Source organism: Rhinatrema bivittatum, chromosome 2, assembly GCF_901001135.1.
Source record: "Rhinatrema bivittatum chromosome 2, aRhiBiv1.1, whole genome shotgun sequence".
In the NCBI taxonomy this organism is placed as follows: domain Eukaryota; kingdom Metazoa; phylum Chordata; class Amphibia; order Gymnophiona; family Rhinatrematidae; genus Rhinatrema; species Rhinatrema bivittatum.
The window spans coordinates 484,048,398-484,070,760 of NC_042616.1; the positions used below are offsets into that span (position 1 = coordinate 484,048,398).

At 39.7% G+C, this 22,363-nt stretch overlaps 1 protein-coding gene across 1 annotated transcript in view; it reads right to left on the reverse strand.

The window, feature by feature from the left end:
• LOC115083337 (GDP-mannose 4,6 dehydratase) overlaps positions 1-22,363 on the reverse strand; it is a 767,289-nt gene that overhangs the window by 232,093 nt on the left and 512,833 nt on the right. Inside the window, exon 5 of the mRNA XM_029587139.1 lies at positions 10,897-11,015. Coding sequence (XP_029442999.1) covers positions 10,897-11,015 — 119 coding nt within the window. The remainder of the gene's footprint in view (positions 1-10,896; positions 11,016-22,363) is intronic.

Below are 22,363 nucleotides of genomic sequence, written 5' to 3' on the forward strand. Positions count from 1 at the left end.
GATAATGCTTTAAACACAATTGAATATATCCAGGATTATCTGGGGGGAGGCTGGAGAATGGGAGAGGAATGAGAGGACTCTGAGAAGAGCAGGTTAGGTTGACAGACGGAGTTAGACTGGCAGGTTAATGCATACCGAGGTTAAGGGTAGGATTGCTTAAATAGCCATGTTTTGAGTTTTATTTTGAATTTCTGCGCATATTGCTCTAGTCTGAGTTCGGGTGGCATAGTGTTCCAAGCATAAGGGCCAGCGATGGAAATGGCATGCTCTTTTGTGGATTTGAGGTGTATATGTTTCGGAGAGGGAGTGTGGAGGGTACCTTTGTATGAGGATCTGGTGGGTCTGTTTGAGGCCTGGAAGAGTATTGTGTCTTTCATCCAGTGCATGTTTTGGTTGTGGAGGGTTTTGTGTATTATTGTGAGTGTCTTGTACGTTATGCATTGGTGGATGGGGAGCCAATGCAGATCTTTGTGTACAGGGGTGATGTGGTCACATTTACGAGAATTTATGAGTATTCTAGCAGCAGCGTTTTGGAGCAGTTGGAGAGGTTTAATTGTAGCTTTGGGTAGACCAAGAAGGAGGGAGTTACAGTAGTTTATTTTGGACATGATTGTGGCTTGCAGAACTGTACGGAGATCACTAAGGTGGAGGAGGGGTCTGAGTTTTTTTAAAGTATTGAATTTAAAGAAACAATCTTTCATAGTTGAGCCGATGAATTTTTGTAGGTTGAGGTGATTATCTATTATGACACCTAGATCTCGAGCTTGGAGTGAGAAGGAGGTGTTTCTTGGGGGGGGTGCTAGTGGAATGGTTCGGAGGAGAGACTATGAGTAGTTCAGTTTTAGAGGAGTTGAGGGCCAGGTTTAGAGAGGTGAGGAGGCTATTTATAGATGAAAGTGTGTTTTCCCATCTTTCAATGGTGGAGGTTAGGGAATCAGTGATGGGGATGAGTATTTGCACATCATCCGCATAAATGAAGTGTGTGAGGTCAAGGTCAGAGAGGAGTTGGCAGAGGGGAAGTAGATATATATTGAAAAGGGTGGAGGAAAAGGATCCTTGTGGAACGCCTCTGGAGAGGTGGATAGGTTTCGATTCATGGTCGTCAATTTTTATTTTGTAGAGTCTGTTGGTAAGGTAGGATTTGAACCATAGAAAGGGGGTGCCAGTGATGCCAATTTCACCGAGGCGTGTTAGGAGTATGTTGTGGTTTACCGTGTCAAAGGCTGCTGAGATGTCAAGAAGTGCTAGTAAGTATGAATGACCTTTGTCAAAGCCTCTTAGAATGGTGTCAGAGAGTGAAAGTAGGAGGATTTCGGTGTTATATAGTTTTCGAAATCTGAATTGAGAGGGGAAGAGGATGTTTTATTTTTCAAGATGGTCAGAAAGTTGAATATATATATTGAAAAGCACCGGTCTAAGTACAGATCCCTGAGGATCTGTTTACCCTTTTCCACTGAGAAAATTGACCATTTAATCCTACTCTCTGTTTCCTGTCTTTTAACCAGTTTGTAATCCATGAAAGGACATCGCCTCCTATCTCATGACTTTTTAATTTTCTTAGAAGCCTCTCATGCGGGACTTTGTCAAACACCTTCTGAAAATCCAAATACACTGCAACTACCGGTTCACCTTTATCCACGTGTTTATTAAACCCTTCAAAAAAAATGAAGCAGATTTGTTAGGCAAGACTTTCCTTGGGTAAATCCATGTTGACTATGTTCCATTAAACCATGTCTTTCTATATGCTCTATGATTTTGATCTTTAGAATAGTTTCCACTATTTTTCCCGGCACTGAAGTCAGGCTAACTGCTCTATAGTTACCTGGATCGCCCCTGGAGCCCTTTTTAAATATTGGGGTTACATTGGCCACCCTCCAGTCTTCAGGTACAATGGATGATTTTAATGACAGGTTACAAATTTTTTTTTTTTATCATCTTTTACAATTACAAACAAAGATTCCTTTGCTTTAAAACATAAGAGTTACTTATAAGAAATACTTTATATTTAATCAAAACATTCCCATAATGCAAATATACTCTTCCTATTCGTGGTAACTTTGGGGGGAAAATAAAGGAAATACAAAGGGGGAGAATAAATAAAGAAAATGACATACGTTTAAGCTACCCTGACATACCATATAATTCCCATGTGCGTGGTTATTAGGTGGTGGGGGCCTGCTCTTTCGAGCTCAAAAACTGCCTTAGCTGTTCAGGATTATAAAACACATAAGTGTTTCCAGAGTGTTTAATGACACATTTTGCAGGATAACGTAACAAAAATTTTGCACCCTTTGCAATAGCTTCTGGGCACTTTAGCAGAAACGCTTTTCAACGTAATTGTGTCGCTCTGGACAAGTCAAGAAAAGTTCGGATCATACCTCCAAGATAGGCAACATTAATACTTTTGAAGTAATATTTCATAATTTGACCTCTATCATATTCAGAAAAAAGAGAAACAAAAAGAACAGTTCTTTCTACCACTTCACAACCTGAACTTTCCAGATATTCTGAAAGGTTATTAAAGTTCCCTGGATCACCATTTGGAGACATCTGTATTTGAGATTGTCTCTGTTGAAGATATATTATCTTTTTCACCGCTGGTATCTGATCTTCCAGTAGCTTCAGTATTTCTTTTAGGTACCTTTTGAATGTTATCAAAGGGATCTCTCCCACTACCCGTGGGAAATTCAATAATCTCAGATTCAACTGTCTCAAATAATTTTCTACTGACTCCAGTCTGTGCATTACTGATGATTGTTCTCACATAAAACTGTAACATTTGAATCAGTCACAATTTTTAGATTGTTTTTAATTTCCATTAGGGCCTGGTTTTGTTCTTCTTGCCTTAATTTGCAGTCATTTTCTAGAGAGTCAATTTTGATGGAGGCTGTCTCCATATGCTGGGCTTGTTCATTGTGCCCGGCGGCAAGCCCCACAATTAAATCCCATATGGATTCCAGCGTTATTACAGCTGGTTTTTTAATTTCTAGGGGCTTCAACACAAGGCTTCTATTTACCTCCATTTCTCCCGTTCTCGCTGTACTCTGCTGTGGAACTGGCTCTCCATTACCTCCACCATCCACTGCCTCCTCAGGAGAAATGGTGGCGACCAGAGACCTCTCCCGATCCTCAGCAATGCCGAACAGCCCACCTGCTTGGGTTTGCCCAGAGGTATCACTCCCCTGCAACTCCACCTGCTCGACGCTGTTGAAAGGAAATGCTTCTAGCTGCAACCGTGGCTCTGGAGGACTTAGCAATATCTCCCCAGACGGCGTCAGGGCTCCCCCCCACACACCGTCAGTGGGGCTTGGTGTCCTCATATCAAATATGGGAGACGCAAACTGGGATATTGTTCACCGTCCAGCAGGGACTTGGGGTTCAGATGGGAAAACCCTTATTTTCCCCTTTCTCTTATATGGCATGGCATGGCAAAGTAAGTTTTTTAAAGAAAATCTCAAGAATTGCTGGCTAGTCTGCATCCGTTCAGAGAACCATCTCCTATAAATTTTAACTAATAGATCAGAAATTTTTGAGTTCCTTCAGTACCCTAGAATGCATACCATCCGGTCCAGGTAATTTGCTACTCTTTAGTTTGTCAATCTGGCCTACTACATCTTCCAAGTTCACAGTGATTTGGTTCAGTTCATCTGACTCATCACCACTGTAAACCATCTCCAGAACTGGTATCTCCCCAACATCCTCATTAATAAACACAGAAGCAAAGAATTCATTTAGTCTTTCTGCAATGGCCTTATCTTCCCTAAGAGCCCCTTTAACCCCTCGGTCATGACTCCCTCACAGGTTTCTTGCTTCGGATATATTTTAAAAAGTTTTTATGATGAGTTTTTGCCTCTATGGCCAACTTCATTTCAAATTCTCTCTTCTCCTGTCTTATCAATGTTTTACACTTACCTTGACAATGCTTATGTTTGATCCTATTTTCTTCAGATGGATCTTTCTTCCAATTTTTGAAGGATTTTTTTTTGGCTAAAATAGCCTCTTTCACCTCACCTTTTAATCATGACAGCTATCGTTTTGCCTTCCTTCCACCTTTCTTAATGCGTGGAATACATCTGGACTGCGTCTCTAGGATTGTATTTTTAAACAATGTCCATGCTTGTTGAACACTTTTAACCTTTGCAGCTGCACCTTTCAGTTTTTTCTAACTATTTTCCTCATTTTATCAAAGTGGTGTTAGAGCTGTAGATTTACTTATTGTCCCTCTTCCAGTTATTAGTTTAAATTTGATCATGTTATGATCACTATTGCCATGTGGCCCCACCACTGTTACCTCTCTCACCAAATCCTGCGTTCCACTAAGCATTAAATCTAAAATAGCTCCCTCTCTTGTTGGTTCCTGAACCAATTGCTCCATGAAGCAGTCATTTATTACATCCAGGATAGCAAGTCCTGATGTTACATTTACCCAGTCATTATTGGGGTAATTGAAATCTCCCATTATTATTGCACTGCCAAACTGGTTAGCTTCCCTGATTTCTCTTAGCATTTCATCATCTGTTTGACAATTTTGTCCAGGTGGACGGTAGTATACTCCTATCACTATACTCTTACTCAACACAAAAGCTACTCTATCTCCTTTTTGAAAGTTAGTGCCAGCAGCTTGGCACTTTCGGAAAAGTCTCCCCCTTCCCCAAAGGTTTTCCCAGTTCTTACAAAATTGAATCCCTCTTCCCTGCACCATCGTCTCATCCACACATTGAAACTCTGGAGCTCTGCCTGCCTCTGGGGACCTGCACGTGGAACAGGAAGCATTTCAGAGAATGCCACCCTGGAGGTTCTGGATTTCAGCTTTCTACCTAAAATCCTAAATTTGGCTTCCAGAACCTCTCTCCCATATTTTCCTATATCGTTGATGCCCACTTGTACCACGACAGCGGGCTACTCCCCACAGACTCTTTTATGAATCTTTGCTTAAAGTAGAGAATACTAATAAGTTGGGTGAGGATCAGCTCTGGCAGATTAAGGATCATATCCATATAGATATAAGGGTCACACTTTTGGGATTAACTTCACAGCTGTCTACTTAAGGATTGTAAATAATAATAGTGTTATGTTTTAAATTTAAAAAATATTAGTAGAGAAAGGCCAGTGATTAGCTCTCCTCAGTATCATCATATAGCACTTGTATGTACTGGGCATAGTGTATGTATATATATATATATATATATATATATATATATATATATATATATACACACATACATACATATATAATGTAGGCTGTATTTCCTTTTTCTTTTCAATCTCTTTGTACGCCCATATTGAGGTTTATTAACAGATATGTTTACTTGTATGGTTGTTTATTTTGTATTCTCCTATTAGGGTCCATGTATTGTGAATATCAAAATTTGTTTTGATAAGATTGCAAAATTAATAAAAATAAAATATAAAAAAAACATTTAGCAGTTTCTCCTAGTTCTTGATGTCGTGTGTTGTGTTTGGGATGAGAATGTAGTTTGTTTTAAATTTTTACTTGGCTATAGGTGTTAACTTGTCTGGGTAAAGTTTTGGTCTGGATTAATGGGGGGAGATGGCACTATCACAGAGGGGACTCCTTCCTCTAATTGTAAATGAAGGCCTATGGCACTGCAGTGTAATAAGAGACCGGTTCTGACTGAGCTGGAAGCACATATTAGAAGGAAGAAACTACCATGCCCCCCAATAAAGGTTTGTTTAGATGGTGGTGATTTTCAAATTCCCACCAGAAGATGGTCATTGTACAAAAAGAAAAATCAATTTAAAAACTGTAACCAAATAAATTGATGCTTCGAGCTATGATAGCTTTTTCACAATCAGCCAGAAACAAAAAGCCTTTTCTATCCCAGGTTGATAGTCATCTTTAAAAATGTTGTTTACAGAATAAGGTATGGCTGGATAACCAAGTACTTCCTCATTCAGAGGAGGAGCATTGTAAAAGGGATCTTGTACTAGAGCATAAAGCTGTGCAACCCTGCAAATTAGGCAATTTGGCACAACAGGAGCTGGATTAGCTTCTGCTAGCCCCACCCTGGAGGAGACAATTGGACACAAAAGAAAGGCAAAGACAAAGGTACTCCCATCTCTAGAGTGTCTCACAGCCTTTGCAGTAACGTTTGACATTTTGACAGTTTCAACTGACAAACTCAGTGTCAAATCACTTCCATGAGCAAATAAATGTAGAGAATGTAAAACTATTCTGATGCAACAGGAACATTTAGCCATTACAGGGTATCAGCAAATAGCTGCCTGCAGGTTAACGAGACTCTCAGAACCTTGCCAACAAAACAAACACTGTGTGTGTGTGTGTGTGTGTGTGTGTGTGTGTGTGTGAGAGAGAGAGAGAGAGAGAGAGAGAGAGAAAGTGTGTCTGAGAATTGTAAACGCCACCTCTTTAAAAGGAAACCCATTTTTGGGCCAAATAAATGACCAGCTTATTGCTTTCTCTTTCCTAACATGAGCCTTTCTTCAATGTATTTCAATTGGGTATTAAGACTTCAGATGGGTAAAGCTCCATCAACCTAGGACAAATCCAGGTTTGGACAAGGAATACTCCACACAAATGCAAATATTTCAAAGGAATAAAAAAAAAACCAAAACAGAGGTGGTAAACAATTTTGAAGGTAAGGAAAATCTAGAACAAGATATCATAATACACAGATGAAAAGTGATAAACCTAGGAATAAGGTCAGGAAGCATTTTCACTTGGAAAGGGTGGTAGAGGCATGAAACAACCTTCCAGTGATGATGCTGGAGGCAAAAAAAAAAAAAAATTACGTACTTCAAGAAAGCATGGGGCAAGCACAGGAAGACAAGAGCAAAGCCAGAGACCATGTATTGCTGTAGGTAGGGAAAATGGGAAGGTTAGATGGGTATAGAGGTTTTTTATCTACCCTCCATTTTTATTGTTTTATATCTTCAAAACTTGATTATTCACGTATACTCAGATAATCGGAGTTCACTTGCACAGAGCTTGAATCAGATGTTTTTAAAAATCCAGATTTAGGCAAATATTTCTATATTCTGAATATGCAAATAACCTCTTCCAAAAATGAACCAAAATTATCTGAAGCAAGAGAATGTAGAGACTGAACTGAGCTATGGGTATGGATTTATCAGATGAAATTAAGCCCGGCAACCGAAAAAAAAGGGGTATAGACAAAATTAGTCCGCCCTGATGCAGCGTTGAAGCGAAACATTGACCACGTTGGCGGCGGCCAAATAGTACACTATATTGGTGAAAGGCACGGCAATGCTGTTATGAGAAAAAACGATTTAGAACAAGCAAAAAGATAAGTGCCTTGCTGTTAAATCATGTCGGGATCTTGTCGGGAATAAAAGTACCCGTTACAGGACATACAGAGCTATGTTCTGTTAAATGAAAGGAAGTTTGGAACGGTGTGAAGTTTTCCCATCTAGAACTTAAGAAGGGTTTAAGTTCTAGACGGGATATGGTTATGTTAATGTTATTTCCCTATGTTCCATGTAAACCGATATGATATGTATCATGAATGTCGGTATAGAAAAGCACTAAATAAATAAATAAATAAATAAAATGAATTACAGATGATTTGCTGTAGTAAAAACTTATAATCATGGTAAAGGCTTGCAATAATTTAAGATATTGCCATATGAAAGATTTACATCAACTGCAGATAACAAAATTGGTGGTTATGTGAAAGAAAAAATCAGTAAAGATATTATAAGAACTTTAATTGGAAACACAGCTGCACTATAAGCAGTAACCAACAGAAAATGACTTCAAGTATTTTTTACAAAAAAATAAAATTAAGAGGGTAAAAGACCAATGATTGTAACAATTGGCTCACAAGAAGTTTCTGAGATATTCGGATCTCTTGCCAATACTGAGGTCTTCTCTCTACTATATAAAAATTTTTCCAAACAATTGCGATGAATAAAGTTTAAAATTTTAATAGTTAAATCTTACAATAGAGCAATCTCACCCACAGTGATTTTTTGCAGCAAAGAATCTAATCATAACTAGTTATTTGTTTAATATCAATTGTATACTAGTTATTCCTAGATTTTTTATCTTTCAATTTATCAAATGCGTAACATGGCTTGTCTTATTTAGACTCCAATTATATGAACCTAGAAACTATATTCTAGATGGATTGAGGTTCACTTCCCAAAGCACTCAGTAGACATTTCAAATGTGTGTTCAGAACATTGAATTATGATTCAGGAGAAATCTTCACACATCAGTTTGAGATTCCCTCTGCCACTGACTCTCTGCATGACTTTGTCACTATCTCTTTGGGCCTTTGGGACTCAGCTGAATACAAGGTGCTGTCTTAATATGGCTCCCCTAATCAACAAGTTTATGTATTTATTTAAATGCTCACTAATCAGAAGCAAACTCCTCTCAAATAGTCACTCGCAATAAAGTGCCACACTCTAGAGAGGGAAATAGTCTTTTCAGCTATTTACCACCAACACACATCAAAAACTAGACTAGAGACAATATCATAAGCAATTGCTCACGGTAAAAACTTTAATCCGCTGTCTCTCGCCCTCAAAGGGCCGCAGGCAGTAGTCAGCCTGTGAGCACAAAAGTTTTTAATCATCTATTGTCTCATGTCTACCTCACTATGATTAAATTATTTTTTTATTATTTTATAAATGTGAAACATTAAAGTGCAAATTGTTTAAGCATCTCTTAAAAAATCTCTAAACCGGCTTGCCGGTTTCACATTTATAAAATAATAAAAAAATAATTTAATCATAGTGAGGTAGACATGAGACAATAGATGATTAAAAACTTTTGTGCTCATAGGCTGACTACTGCCTGCGGCCCATTGAGGGCGAGAGACAGCGGATTAAAGTTTTTACCGTGAGCAATTGCCTATGATATTGTCTCTAGTCTAGTTTTTGATGTGTGTTGGTGGTAAATAGCTGAAAAGACTATTTCCCTCTTTATTTAAATGCTGGCAGGTACAACTGAGGAAAAAAAAATCCACTTTCTTTTATTCTGTGCATGTTTAAAGTCAAACTCAACAGGGGAATAATGTCAATCCTAAGGCAATACTAAATCCTAGTGCTGTGGATTATATTCAGAATTAGTTTAAAGCATAACCTACAACAGCCCACACTCCGGTTAGTATTTATAGTTTACTGTACTCATTTATTATAAAAGATTAATTAGAAAAGCAATTTGCACTCTGGAATCTCACCAGAAGAAATACAGTAATCCATGTTTCAAAAAACATTAATTGAATATACAATATTTGTGCTTACTGTAAATTGTTCCCAAGTGGTAATGGGACATGTGGTTTGCAAGCAAATATTTTACAGTGAAAAGAAGAAGGAGGCGCTCCTTGCTCAAGCCAGCAGCCAAATCGTTTAGTCTGAGTCTCATGACTGAGGCTGAGGGAAAGGATAAAATATTAAGCTTTCCATGGCAAGCAAGAAGGAGGTCACAACAGGAGATGGGGAATGAGATCATGAAATAGGGGTTATTAGCCAATATGACCACTTCTGCTGCTCAACACAGATGAAATTTGTCCTTAACAATGACACAGAAAAAAGCTGTAGTTTTATAATCTCTGTGCACACATATATTACCGTAGTTCAACCTGCAAACCCATTTGCTAACATCACGTGATCTCACAGTTTCCTGCCATAGCTTCAGTGATGCTCTATGCAACAACCATTCAGTGGAAAGGCAAGTAATTAATTTGTAAGGGCAAGAAATGAAACCCAAAATCCAAATCCAACCATTGCTGACCTGTGACCAGGTAAACAGTACAATCTGCTGATGATCCCCCTCCCTCTATTTGTGATCCTATCATAAATAATACATGGAGTACACAGGTCAGTACTACGGCATGCAGTACTTCCCTCACCCTACTTGGGTCTGGGCATTTTAATTCAGCTAGTGGTAACTTTTAGAACACAGGAATCCATAGGTGTCCATTATAAATAACCCTGAGATCCAATCCTGATCTACTATCCATATATATATATATATATATAGTGTTAGCCATTCCCCATGTTCTTTTATATCCCTTGTTAACAATCCCCATATTTAAATGTTTAATGTATTTGACAAAGGTAACGCATAAGTTCCTGCAAATTTTGTTTAAATGTAAACCGATGTGATATGTAAAATCGAACACCGGTATATAAAAGTAAGTAAATAAATAAATAAATAAAATAAATATACACTGCCTTTGTTAAATCTGTATTCCCAAGAAGTGCATAAACTGAATTCAACAGTTCACTAGTTAGACCAGTAAGTTTCACGTCTTTCTCTTTTCTAGCTGCAACTAGTATGTTATGGCAAAGCACGCCAATGATGATAAAGGAGAAGGGACTTAAAACTCCCAACAACCAAAAAAAAAAAAAAAGACAGAAAGAAAGAAAAGAATTCACAAACCCATCATGATTTTATTATTGGTCCTAGCGGAGGAGTTTATATTCAGAGTCTAACTACACAGAATACGCTTCGGAAGCATTCTTCAGCAACACTACTACTACTACAGTTATGGCTCAACCGACTGGAACGAGATAATAAGAATTCACAACTTGATTGCCAGATAATCCCACAATATCAGAGTAATTCAGCTCTCTGCAACATGGAAAAACCTGAGCGAGACAAATCTTAGGATGTGAAGGTACAATTGGACTAAACTAAGTGCCTCTAGGGGGAAGGGCGAGCACTATATAACTCTCCTGTATATTCTGGTGACTGAAACAGAGCTTGACTGTATCCCCCCAGCTCTCTGGCAGAGGAGCGGGAAAAGAAGAACAGAATCTATCAACCATGTCAGCCTCTAGGCTTATACTTCATATTCTCTCTCTGTAATGCAATTGTGTGCCAAATCTCAAGAATGCCCGGCGGGAATTGTAAAATGGGGTCCATGTCCTTATACTTACACAATGCTTTTCCCAATGTGTTTAAACGCTTTCTCCACAAATTCACGCACGCTGTGGACCTCACCGGTGGATATGACAAAGTCCTCCGGCTCATCAGTTTGCAACATCAGCCACATAGCCTGTAGAAAGACAAACAATCCCAAAATTAGTGCACCCATATGATGTCCTATTTCTACGGCACTAAGTTACACACATTTTTAATGAGAAGATACCAAGTGACCATATATTTCAGTTAGGAAAGCTAATTTTTCTGGGGAAGGATTAATATGCCAAGGGTCAGTCAGGTTCCAAAACTCCATTCTGTTATTCAAGAGGGAATGGAAGATGAAAAAGCATGCATATATTACATTTCACATATTTTACATTAAAGTTCCATTTATTTTAAAGTTCAGATAATATAGAGGTTAAAGAGCTGTTTAAGCATATGGGATTTCTTTTTTCCCTTGGTATGAGGGGAAAAAAAGATGTTTTTAAATAAAATCCAACTGCTCTACTCAAACATTTCTGTGAGAAATGCGAAATTATTTTTTTCCTTAAGTTCCTTTCTCATGTCTCCGCAATATAATATATATATCCAAAAAAACAACCAGAAGAGTAAAGAGTACAACACAACATGAGGCAGTTAAGGAAAGTGTTCTTATAAAGTAATACAAAGATAAAGAAGATTTGGATTGCAAGCTCATTCTACCCAGGATGGTAGAGACCCAATGAGTAAGACAACAAAGATTGACTTGGATAAGGAGCCATGTCCTTGCAAGCACTCCAACTTCTATACTGGGAGCTGGGATATATCCTTAGGAGTGCAGACTGGAATAACTAAGCAGACTGGATAGGCCAATTGGTCTTTAATTGCCATCATCTACATTGTACTATGTATGTCACCATTTACTAACATTTTCTTCCATTTTGAGTCTGAGGGAAAAATGCTCAGTAAATATGGTCCTGTGTTTGTCAAGATGGAAAATACACCTATGAATCATTTGCAAGACAAGAATTGATAAAGGCAGAAATGGAGTAATGGAAGGGAGAGGGGATAAATGGGTAGCAGGTCAATTTGAGACAGTAGTTGAGTAGCAGCAGGTCAGTTTAAACTGCGAGCACAGGACAGGACAGGACAATTCTTTGCAGTTGAAGGGGAATTCTCGTGCTCAAAGTTGAAGATTGTTTATAGTAATGTACAGTTGGTAAAAGTAACCTTCTGTCTAGACAGTAAGTTGTAGATGCAAGCAGGCTAGGAGCAAGCTACCTTGAGAAGGCCCCATCCTGCTGCAGCTGTGGCTGGGAGGATCCATTTTGCACAGCAGTGATGTCAGCATGTCTCACACCACTGTGGGGGAATGTGGAACACACCCATACAGTGATGTGCTGGCAATTTTTTATTATTTTTTTTTTAATCAAGGGGCTTTTCACAGAGTCTGCTTCATTCCCTGTGATCCTCAGTGTTACCATAAAACAATTAAAAAAAAAAAAAAGTGGGGGGGTGGTGTCACAAGAGCATCCCCCACACTGGGAGTCTGCTCCAGCTCATCACTCCACTGCCTGGATACCACATTGGGGTTGCTTTGCTGAAGACAATGAAAGGCTAAAGGATATGCAAAGAGTTAATGGCAAACCAAACCTACCACATTGTCTAATCTGTAAAGGATTGACCTACAGTAGCAATTCCATTGGTGCGCAATGCTTGCAATTAAAACAACAAACAAACCAAAAAGACTCGTCATATAAAGTGTGGCAGAAACAAAATTCACAATTGCTATTTTGCTTTGCTGCAGTCCAGAGCACTATTTGCAATGACCTCTTCCCATTCTATTTAAAGAAAACACATTTAGGAAGTCCCTGGATGCCAGTGGATACTCTGCAAATCAGATTAATAAATGCTGTGGGATAGATCAGTTTCTCTTACTAAATATCAACTGAATAGTCAAGACTTTTTTTTTTTTTTTTTTTAGCAAACTGGTGTCAGGCATCAAAATGAAATACAGGCCTTCAAAATACGACCTGCTTGGAAGTCATTTTTCTTTCCAGCTCCATATAACATTATGATTTATAGATTTGTATTTCTGATCGTTTTACCCAGCTCTGGTCCCATGTGCCAAATGTCTTAAAAGTGAATGGAAGGCAGGATTTGGGGCTACTTCTTCATACACCCTTGACATTAATGACACCTCTGGGATGGCAGCATGCTGGGTGGGACAACGATGGCAGCTGTTTTATTTTTCCTCCCCAGGGTAAAGCATTCCAGTCAGTGACCCTGTAATATCTGACTGATGAAATTCATTGCACTGGGCAGAGATGTGATCATTCATACCTTTAATACTCTTATAGATTCATTTGTATTTTGCTTTTTTGGATTAAGGGGGTTGCCTCTAGTCATTTCAAACAGAGACATCCTTGAATTCTTGTCCCACAAAACAATGCAGCTATGAAAACCAACAATAAAAGAAAGCATCTAGGATACAAACTCATGTCACTGAGGAGCTCCAGATGCAGGCAGTTTCTTCACCCTAGCCTGAGGGTGACATGCTAAAAAATAGAAGAGACTAAAGGCTAGACTAGGAAGATTAATGTTTGCAAGGTCTGAAATGCTGGGCAGACCTGCACATGAAAATGTGCACGGTGCTTGCAGCCTTGTGCCCGATTCCAAATTGTGCGATTCATGCTAAAACAGTCACATAACACACACACACACACACACACAAAATCAAAACCATGATTTCTCCTGAACAAGGAATATAACAAAGCTGCTGTGCATGCAAGATTTTTCCCCCAAGTTTTGGTTAGAATGAAAATTCAGAACTGCAGTGAGTTTAATTAAAGCAGCATAGCACTGTCCTGGCTGTTCTGAAAGAAGACATATTTGCTACAGTAAAAACAGTTTATTTCTACGACACAAACTGTGCTATTCTTCTGAAGCACGTATCACACTTACAGTATAAATAACCTTAGAATAACTATGTTTGCTCCCATTTTGCTGGTGAAGCTAAAATATTAGATGCAAGTAGAAGCCACATGTCTGCACTTTCACTACAGTAAATGCCAGAACTCTGCTTGCGTTACAGCAACAGACAGACTCTCCCAGGCCCTTGACCTACCAAATTTCAAGGCATTTCCTTTAAGAGCTCAGATTGTACCAGACTCCTGGCTGAGAGTGAAAAGCAAGGGGGATATACCGCCGCCACTACACAATTTATTTATCATTGCTGGATGGTTTACCGTTTTAACAGACCGGGGTTGGGAGGGGAGCTCTGTTTAAATTTCCACACGTATAATTAATGGTTATTGACTAGTAAATGAAGAACAGGTGACACTCTTGAATTAGAAGATAAATGATCTTGTGTTTTAGTGTGATAATGGCTTGGTAATTGCTATGAAGCCCTGGACTAGTGCGTTCCATAGTAATGCTAGATCATGCCCAGAGCACAAAGGCCTCTGTGTGAGAGGTAGTCAGCCGTTCACCTCCTTATACAGCTGCGCAGTTGATTTGCTCCATTTATTCTCTGATGGACTGCACAACTGAGGCAAAAGTTCACCAGCTCTCACCTTCCTGTTCACATGCTGAACCACATGACCCATGACACCGGCCGGGGTAGCAATCTATGATAAAAATCACTGCTTTTCTCTGGCTCTTGGCTATCTTTTAACCACATTACAGCTCACATATTTTAGGAATTTCAGAAGTTTGGCTGCCTAATCGTCTTGAAGGCTATCTGAAGTCCTGTCATTCTTCAGACAAAAAAAAAAGTTAAAAGGTTAGCAGTGAATTTCAACCCATTTTTCTTATTACATATTGGAGTGTCATATATATATATATATATGTGTGTGTGTGTATATATATCTGTATATTGCTATATAATTTGTGAATTTGTACTGAACATTAAGCTATGGGTAAACTGGAAGAAATCAAGCAAGAGAAAATTGCATTAAGGCTAAACGCTGTGCTTTTGCTAAAAATAGTTATTCCCCGTTAATGGAAAATGCCCAACACATTATTCAAATTTGAAAATATTTTCATTTTTTATTTGCTTTCCTTCAGTGACCCATCATAACATGAATTTAAACCAATCGAATGGAGAAGGCTGCATCGAATGTATAACAAGTTGGTGCACTGCTTACTAGGAGCTCAAATCCCAGCCATCAGAAAAAAGTTGCCAAAATTCATCAGGCCCTCAGACCATTGCCCCAAGCTGCTCATCCACGCAGGCACCAACAATACTGCAAGATAGGACCCTGAGCAGATCAGAAAGGACTAGATGGCACCAGGGGGTGGTGGGGTAAAAGAGGCACAGACCCAGGTGGTGTTCTCGTCTATCCTTCCAGTCTGGGCTAATGGAACAGTAAGGGACAGACATCCTAGAGACGAGCATAGGAGTGTGTGCATATCGTCAATGACAGGTTTTGGTTTCTTGGGTTATGGTCTGATATTTAATGTAGGTAGCCTGTTAAGCAAAGACAAGATAACCTTTCACGAAATGGAAAAAGTATCTTTGCTCAGAGAACCGCCGACTAAATAAGGAGGGACTGATAAATGAGCACATAGACAGCAATGTGCTAAAGGGTGCTTAACATGGCCAGAGTATGCATGCAAACCCACATTTATTTTGTGTACTAACAGATGATATTAATGGCATGCAAATGAGCCTAGAAGGTAAAGTATGTGCATATATATATCTGCAAACTTTATTGCAAAAACCTAACCTGTTAATGTTTGCTAATATTGCTTTTCCAGATATACTCACATTTGCAAGTTTAAGCTCACTTTAGAACAGGGGTGGCGAACTCCAGTCCTCAAGAGTCACAAACAGGCCTGGCTTTCAGGATATGCATAATGAATATAAATGAAAGAGATCTGCATGAACTGCCTCCATTGTATGCAAATTTATCTCATGCATATATTCATAGTGGATATCCTGAAAACTCATGTTTGTAACTCTTGAGTTCCGGAGTTGGCCACCTTTGCTTTAGCATATTGGCTTCCCAGTAAATCAGAATAAAGTTTTGGGGGTGAAGAAATATACAGAGAATCCTGTATTAGCACATGGATACACGGAACACAGTAATAAATTGGAAGGTATTTTAAAATATCAGATGGAAATTGGAAGATTACGAGCTAGGAAGAATAAGGGGTATGGTCAACTGGCAATGGGAGGACTGGTGCAATTCTTAGCAAGAAACCGATAAGAAACAAGAGAGAGAAGGGGAGGAAGGAATTCAACTTGGATAGACATGTATAAATGCTCCTAGTCTAACAAACTTACTGACATTGCACCATGGTGGAAGAGGACATTGACACGGTTGCAGTAACTGAATCATTAAGTGACAATCAGGTATGGAAAATGAATATACAAGGATATACTATTTTTCAGAAACGAATAGATAGGTGAGAAAGGGGGAATGAGCAGATGCATATGTTAGGAACAAAACAAGAGCCATTGAGATACTATGGGGTAAATTTTAAAAAAAGTACACATGGGCGCTCATCTGCATGCGCTACCCTGCACGCACATGGATGCCTGATTTTATAACACGTGCGCGCCAGTGCATGCATGTTATAAAATCGGGGGTCGGCGTGCGCAAGGGGGTGCACATTAGTGCAACTTGAGAATGCCGACGCCCATGGCCTTCCCCTGTTCCCTCCCAGGCTGCTCCCATTTCGGAGCGGCCTGGGAGGGAACTTCACAACCCCCTAAACTAACCTCCCTTTCCCTTCCCCTAGCCCTAATCTAGACGCCCCACGACTTTTGTCCTACTTTTTGCACCTGCCTCCAAGCAGGCACAGGTTGCGTGCGCCAGCAGCCTGCCAGCATGCGATCCCCCAGCTCAGCGGCAAATGGCCGCTGTGCTGGAAGCCTCTGACCCTGACCCGCCCCCTTCCCACCCCTTTTCCAAAGCCCCGGTACTTACTTGCGACCCGGGCCTTTACGCGTGTGGCCGGGTCTTTTTAAAATAGGCCTGGCGCGCGTAGGCCTTTTAAAATCCGGGCCTATATGAACAAGGAGCAGTTGAGTTGCTGTGGGTTGTCTTGAGGAAACCTAAGGGCTCTGATAGTTATGTCGGTAAAATCTTTGGCCACCATCACAAAGGGAAAAGGTAGATATAGACATGAAAGAAGTCATGCAAAGGATAGCATGCAAAATGAGCTGTTGTGAATGAGAGTACCTAAAAGTAACAAAGTAGATTGAAGAGTTCCAGCTGCTGAATCAACTAGAAGTAGGGTGATATGGAATCTCTCTCAATCAAAGAGTTAAGGGCACTTGTGAGGCAATGCTCGACCTGGTACTGACGAACGGTGACGGTATCGCTAAGGTTATAGTAGGGGACAATCTGGAATCTGATAACTGTTCTGTTTGGTTCAATGTAAATACTGGATCACTAAACTATACAACAACTAGAGTCCTAGATTTTACAAGGCCTTGACTTTAAGAAAACAGATGACAAAGTTAAGAAGGCCTTTTCAGGATTAGGTGATCTTTGAGATAAAGAGGAACTATGAACAGCAATAAAAAGTAACATTGAAATGGCTACAAATCCATGTCTGAGGCATGTAAGTAAGAGAAAAAGAATGAAGAGATCTCTATGATTCAGTAAAGAAGTAGGAGAAGACATAAGAGCAAAAAGCATAGTATTCAGGAAATACAGGCAGACACAGAAGGAGGGCGGTTAGGCAAAGGCTGATACAGAAGAGTGTACTGTCCAATCAGTAAAAGCAGATCAAACTTTCCTTAGGTCTATAAGTGAAAAGAGGAAGACCAGACAGGGGAATAGCATGAATTAAAGGGGAAGATGGGTTTGGTGAAAAGGAGGATCAGGAGAAAGCAGATCTCATAAACAAATACTTTTGCTTAGTATTCACACTAGAAGGAGAGGGTGATGGACCACTGGCAAAAGGCAAAAACTTCCGGGTCTGAGGAGTGAATAAGAACATAAGAACATAAGAACATAAGAAAATGCCATACTGGGTCAGACCAAGGGTCCATCAAGCCCAGCATCCTGTTTCCAACAGTGGCCAATCCAGGCCATAAGAACCTGGCAAGTACCCAAAAACTAAGTCTATTCCATGTAACCATTGCTAATGGCAGTGGCTATTCTCTAAGTGAACTTAATAGCAGGTAATGGACTTCTCCTCCAAGAACTTATCCAATCCTTTTTTAAACACAGCTATACTAACTGCACGAACCACATTCTCTGGCAACAAATTCCAGAGTTTAATTGTGCGTTGAGTAAAAAAGAACTTTCTCCGATTAGTTTTAAATGTGCCCCATGCTAACTTCATGGAGTGTCCCCTAGTCCTTCTTCTATCCGAAAGAGTAAATAACCGATTCACATCTACCCGTTCTAGACCTCTCATGATTTTAAACACCTCTATCATATCCCCCCTCAGTCGTCTCTTCTCCAAGCTGAAAAGTCCTAACCTCTTTAGTCTTTCCTCATAGGGGAGTTGTTCCATTCCCCTTATCATTTTGGTAGCCCTTCTCTGTACCTTCTCCATCGCAATTATATCTTTTTTGAGATGCGGCAACCAGAATTGTACACAGTATTCAAGGTGTGGTCTCACCATGGAGCGATACAGAGGCATTATGACATTTTCCATTTTATTCATCATTCCTTTTCTAATAATTCCCAACATTCTGTTTGCTAAGGAGGTAGCAAAGTACTGACTCAACTGAGAGTAAACAAGGCTATTAGTCTTGATGGGGTATATCCCAGGATACTGAACGATTTAATGGAGGTGCTGACCAACGTATCATTTGAAACAGTAAAGAGTCCACGAGACTGAAGAAAAGCAGATTTAGAACTGGTCCACAAGGGAACAAGGAGGAAATGGACCTGTTAGTTTAACATTAGTGGTGGGCATGACAATGTAAGAATGAAAAAGGGCAATACCTTGAAGAACTGGGTAACAGGATCATAGAAAAATATCTTGCCAAACAAATTGATTGATTTCTTTCAGGAAGCAACAAGAGTAGCAGATCAGGAGAGGGAGGGGCTGGCAGTGAATGTGGCCTATCAGGATTTCAGTCAAGTCCTTGACGACTGTTCCACACAGAAGACAGGTGAGCAAATTAGCAAGTGTGGGATTTTGAAGAGAAATTTTATTTTTATTTTTTATTTATTTAAGCTTTTTATATACCGGCATTCAAGAACTCGTTCTCATCATGTCGGTTTACAGATAACAGGGGTGCAAAAATATAACCAAAAACATAAATAAACATGAAGAAGAGATGCAGTTACATTTAACAAGGGCTAAGAACTGGGATTGTAAGAATTAAAAAGAGATAGAGGAGGATAATTATATACAAGTGTGCAGTATAAATATGGAGTCCACTATATATACATCTTCTAAGCAGAGAAATTATTGATGGTGCGTGTTAGGTGGAGTTCGGGAAGGCTTGTCTGAAAAGCCAAGTTTTAAGTTTATTCCTAAAGGTTAGGAGGCATGATAAACTGGGTGAGAATTAGTAATGATAAACTGGGTGAGAATTAGAAATGATAAACTGGGTGAGAATTAGTTTGAACAAAAGGACTCAGAGAATGGTTGTCAATCAGGTTCGGTCTAGTGAAGGGAACAGAACCAATGCTAGACCCAATCCCCTTCAATGTCTTTATGAGGACAGGTAAATCACTGGGGATCATTTCCTGCTGCTCAGTGGGTAAAAGTACACATGCACTGTCACAACATGCACACTTTTAGTCATGGGTGACGAGCGGAGGCCTAAGTTCAGGTCTATGGTGGGGAAGAAAAGTATGTGTTGAAGACTTCAATTTCAAATCCCCATGTGTACTTGCTTCAGGTGCAAAGCTTTTGTCAGCTCAAATTTACAAGCTCCATGGGGAGTTTCCCTTTGAAAATTAGCTTGTAGGTCTGTGGGTGTTTAAAATTTGCTTCCCATAAGTGAAACTGGGGATGGGTTAGAAGGGAAAGCTGTGCCTGTCTTTGGAAGATATGAAAATTTGCAACACAACAGACCAACTAGAAGGGGTAGATTAGATGAAAGATTACTTTTAAAAATGGAATAATTATCAAAGTTAAGGTGACTCTGCTTTAATCCCAAACAATGCAAACTATAAAAATGCTCAATATCTTTTTGAAGATAAAACCTCCCCCCCTAGAAATCATCATACAGTAAAGACGCTGGTGTCATCATTTCCGATGAACGCACTATAGTCAGTAAGTGTGACAAAGCAGTTGCAGAAGCTAATAGTGAACTTGAGTGCAAAAACAGAAGGATGACTACTAGAAAGAGGGAAGTAATATTACCTCTCTACAGTTATCTGGTGATACCTCACCTTGAGTAATGTGTTCAGTTCTGGAGACCATATCTATAAAACGCAATTCAAAGGAGGGCCACCAAAATGGTGCCTGCCCTGCAATGTAACCTTAAATGGACACACTTAAGGAGCTAGACGTATTCTGTAGAAGAAGGAAGTGAAAGGGGTGATTATGATGCAAATTTTCCAATAACTAGCATGCGTCTATAACGTGCCAGAAAGTAGCATTTCCTACAGAATGAAAGTCTCATGGACAAGAAGGAATATAAGAAACAGAATGAAAGTCTCAGGGACAAGGAGTTATAATATGGAGCTAAAGGGAGGAAAGCTCAGAAGTAATATAAGAAAATACTTTTTCATTGAGAGTGTGGTGGAGGATATAGGAGTCAAAATAGTGGCAGAATTTGAACATCCATGGGATAGACACAAAATGAATTTAGTGGCAGAGGGAGGGTGAAGACCACAGATTATTAAAGCCCTGTGACAGCAAAGTAAGCAAGCACAAAGTCCTTTTCTACCAACATCTGTTTATATGGACGTGTTTTTGCAACTGAAGGGCCAATGCAAAACAGTACGCTCAGCTGAGTGCACTGTTTAATCTGTGGTTGGACGCGCGTCCACAGCCTCTTATGCTATAAGGGGATTAGCGCGTCCAAAACACGCATCTAACCCTCCAGCAAAACTAATAGCGCTCATCACATGCAAATACATGTTGATGAGGCTATTAGTTATTCACCCCAAATGTAAAAAAAAAAAGTGTGCCCGATCCACACATGTTTACCCTCAGAAATTAAAGTGGCGATATTAAGTCGGTGGAACCAAATGTTTAAAAGCTTAAAAAAAATAATAATTAAAAAAAAGTGCCGGTGGTCAGGTTAGGGAAATGGACGCTCACTTAACGAGCGTCCATTTTCCTAACCCGTGGCTGTGCGCCGGTTAGGAAAACGGATGCTGATAAATTCAGGGTCCGTTTTCTTAACCCGCGGGCAGCCTACCTCCCCTGGGCGCACGCTGCCGAGGAAGCGCAAGGGGCCCGCAGTCGACCCTACGCCTCCTTGGCAGCGCGACCCCTCATTTACATATTGCATTGCACACCCAGGAGAGGTGCCTGGGCGCGCGTTAAGAAAGCGGGCACTCAACACTGAGTGCTCGCTCTCCGCGCTCATTTATTGCATTGGCCCCTTTGCGAGCAGGGTACTTGTTCTACATGCCTCAGCTATGTCTGCTCGTAAACTGTCTTTGGGGAAAAAAAAAACAAAAAACTTTCTTGATGGGAAGAACACTGGTGTGAAAGTAATATATAAACCTAAGGTGTTTTTTTTTACCAAGCCCACACCCACTCAGAAGCCACGTGCCCATAGTCTAAATTCACACCTGGATTAGTGAAGTAGAAAACTTGAAGTGGATTAATATGACTCTCTCTGAAATGATTCTCGGCATACCTGTCAAGGACTTGTGACACAGACTTGTCTGAGAGATATGGAGCCTGCCGTGCCTTGCCATTAACTTCCTTTCCACAGTACAGCATCCGAGCCAGCAATACTTATTAACTCTGCAGTCATCCATGAATAACAAGTCTCGTTAATCAAGCCTATGTCTAACTGCTTTTATCTGATTCCTTTCCTTAAACCTTATCCTCCTCCGCTTGCATTCATCCAGGAAAGCTGTGCAGTGTTAAACAGTCTTATTTCCAGAGCTGGACTCAAACATCTGATCTTAGAGGGGTTTTTCTTTTTTTTTTTTAAAGAAAGTAAGACAAATGAATATAATAATTTGGGTTCCAAAAGAAAAAATATGCAATTGTGGCTATTGGTGATTTGTCCATACAGAGGGCAATTTTGAAGTCATGCAAGCGGATTTTCAAAAAAAAAAAGTCCCCGTGGAGTCTCTCTTTGAAAATTCGGGTGGGTGCACACAATGAGGCCAACTTTCAAACCTATCTACAGTAAAGTTTGAGCGTGTAAGTGAATGCATGGGCATTAATACTAGTATTTTATAAACCACGTGTTTCTGCTCCAGAAGTACACATATATGTTTCAGTATGTGCATACATTTCTAATGCAAGAAAATGCATACTTTCTCAACTCATTTTATAAACATACACTCGTATATTTTACATGCAAAATAATCATGACACTGCATGAATAAACACCCAGAATTATATGTGGAGGCAGGTATTTTATAAAGTATGCACATATAC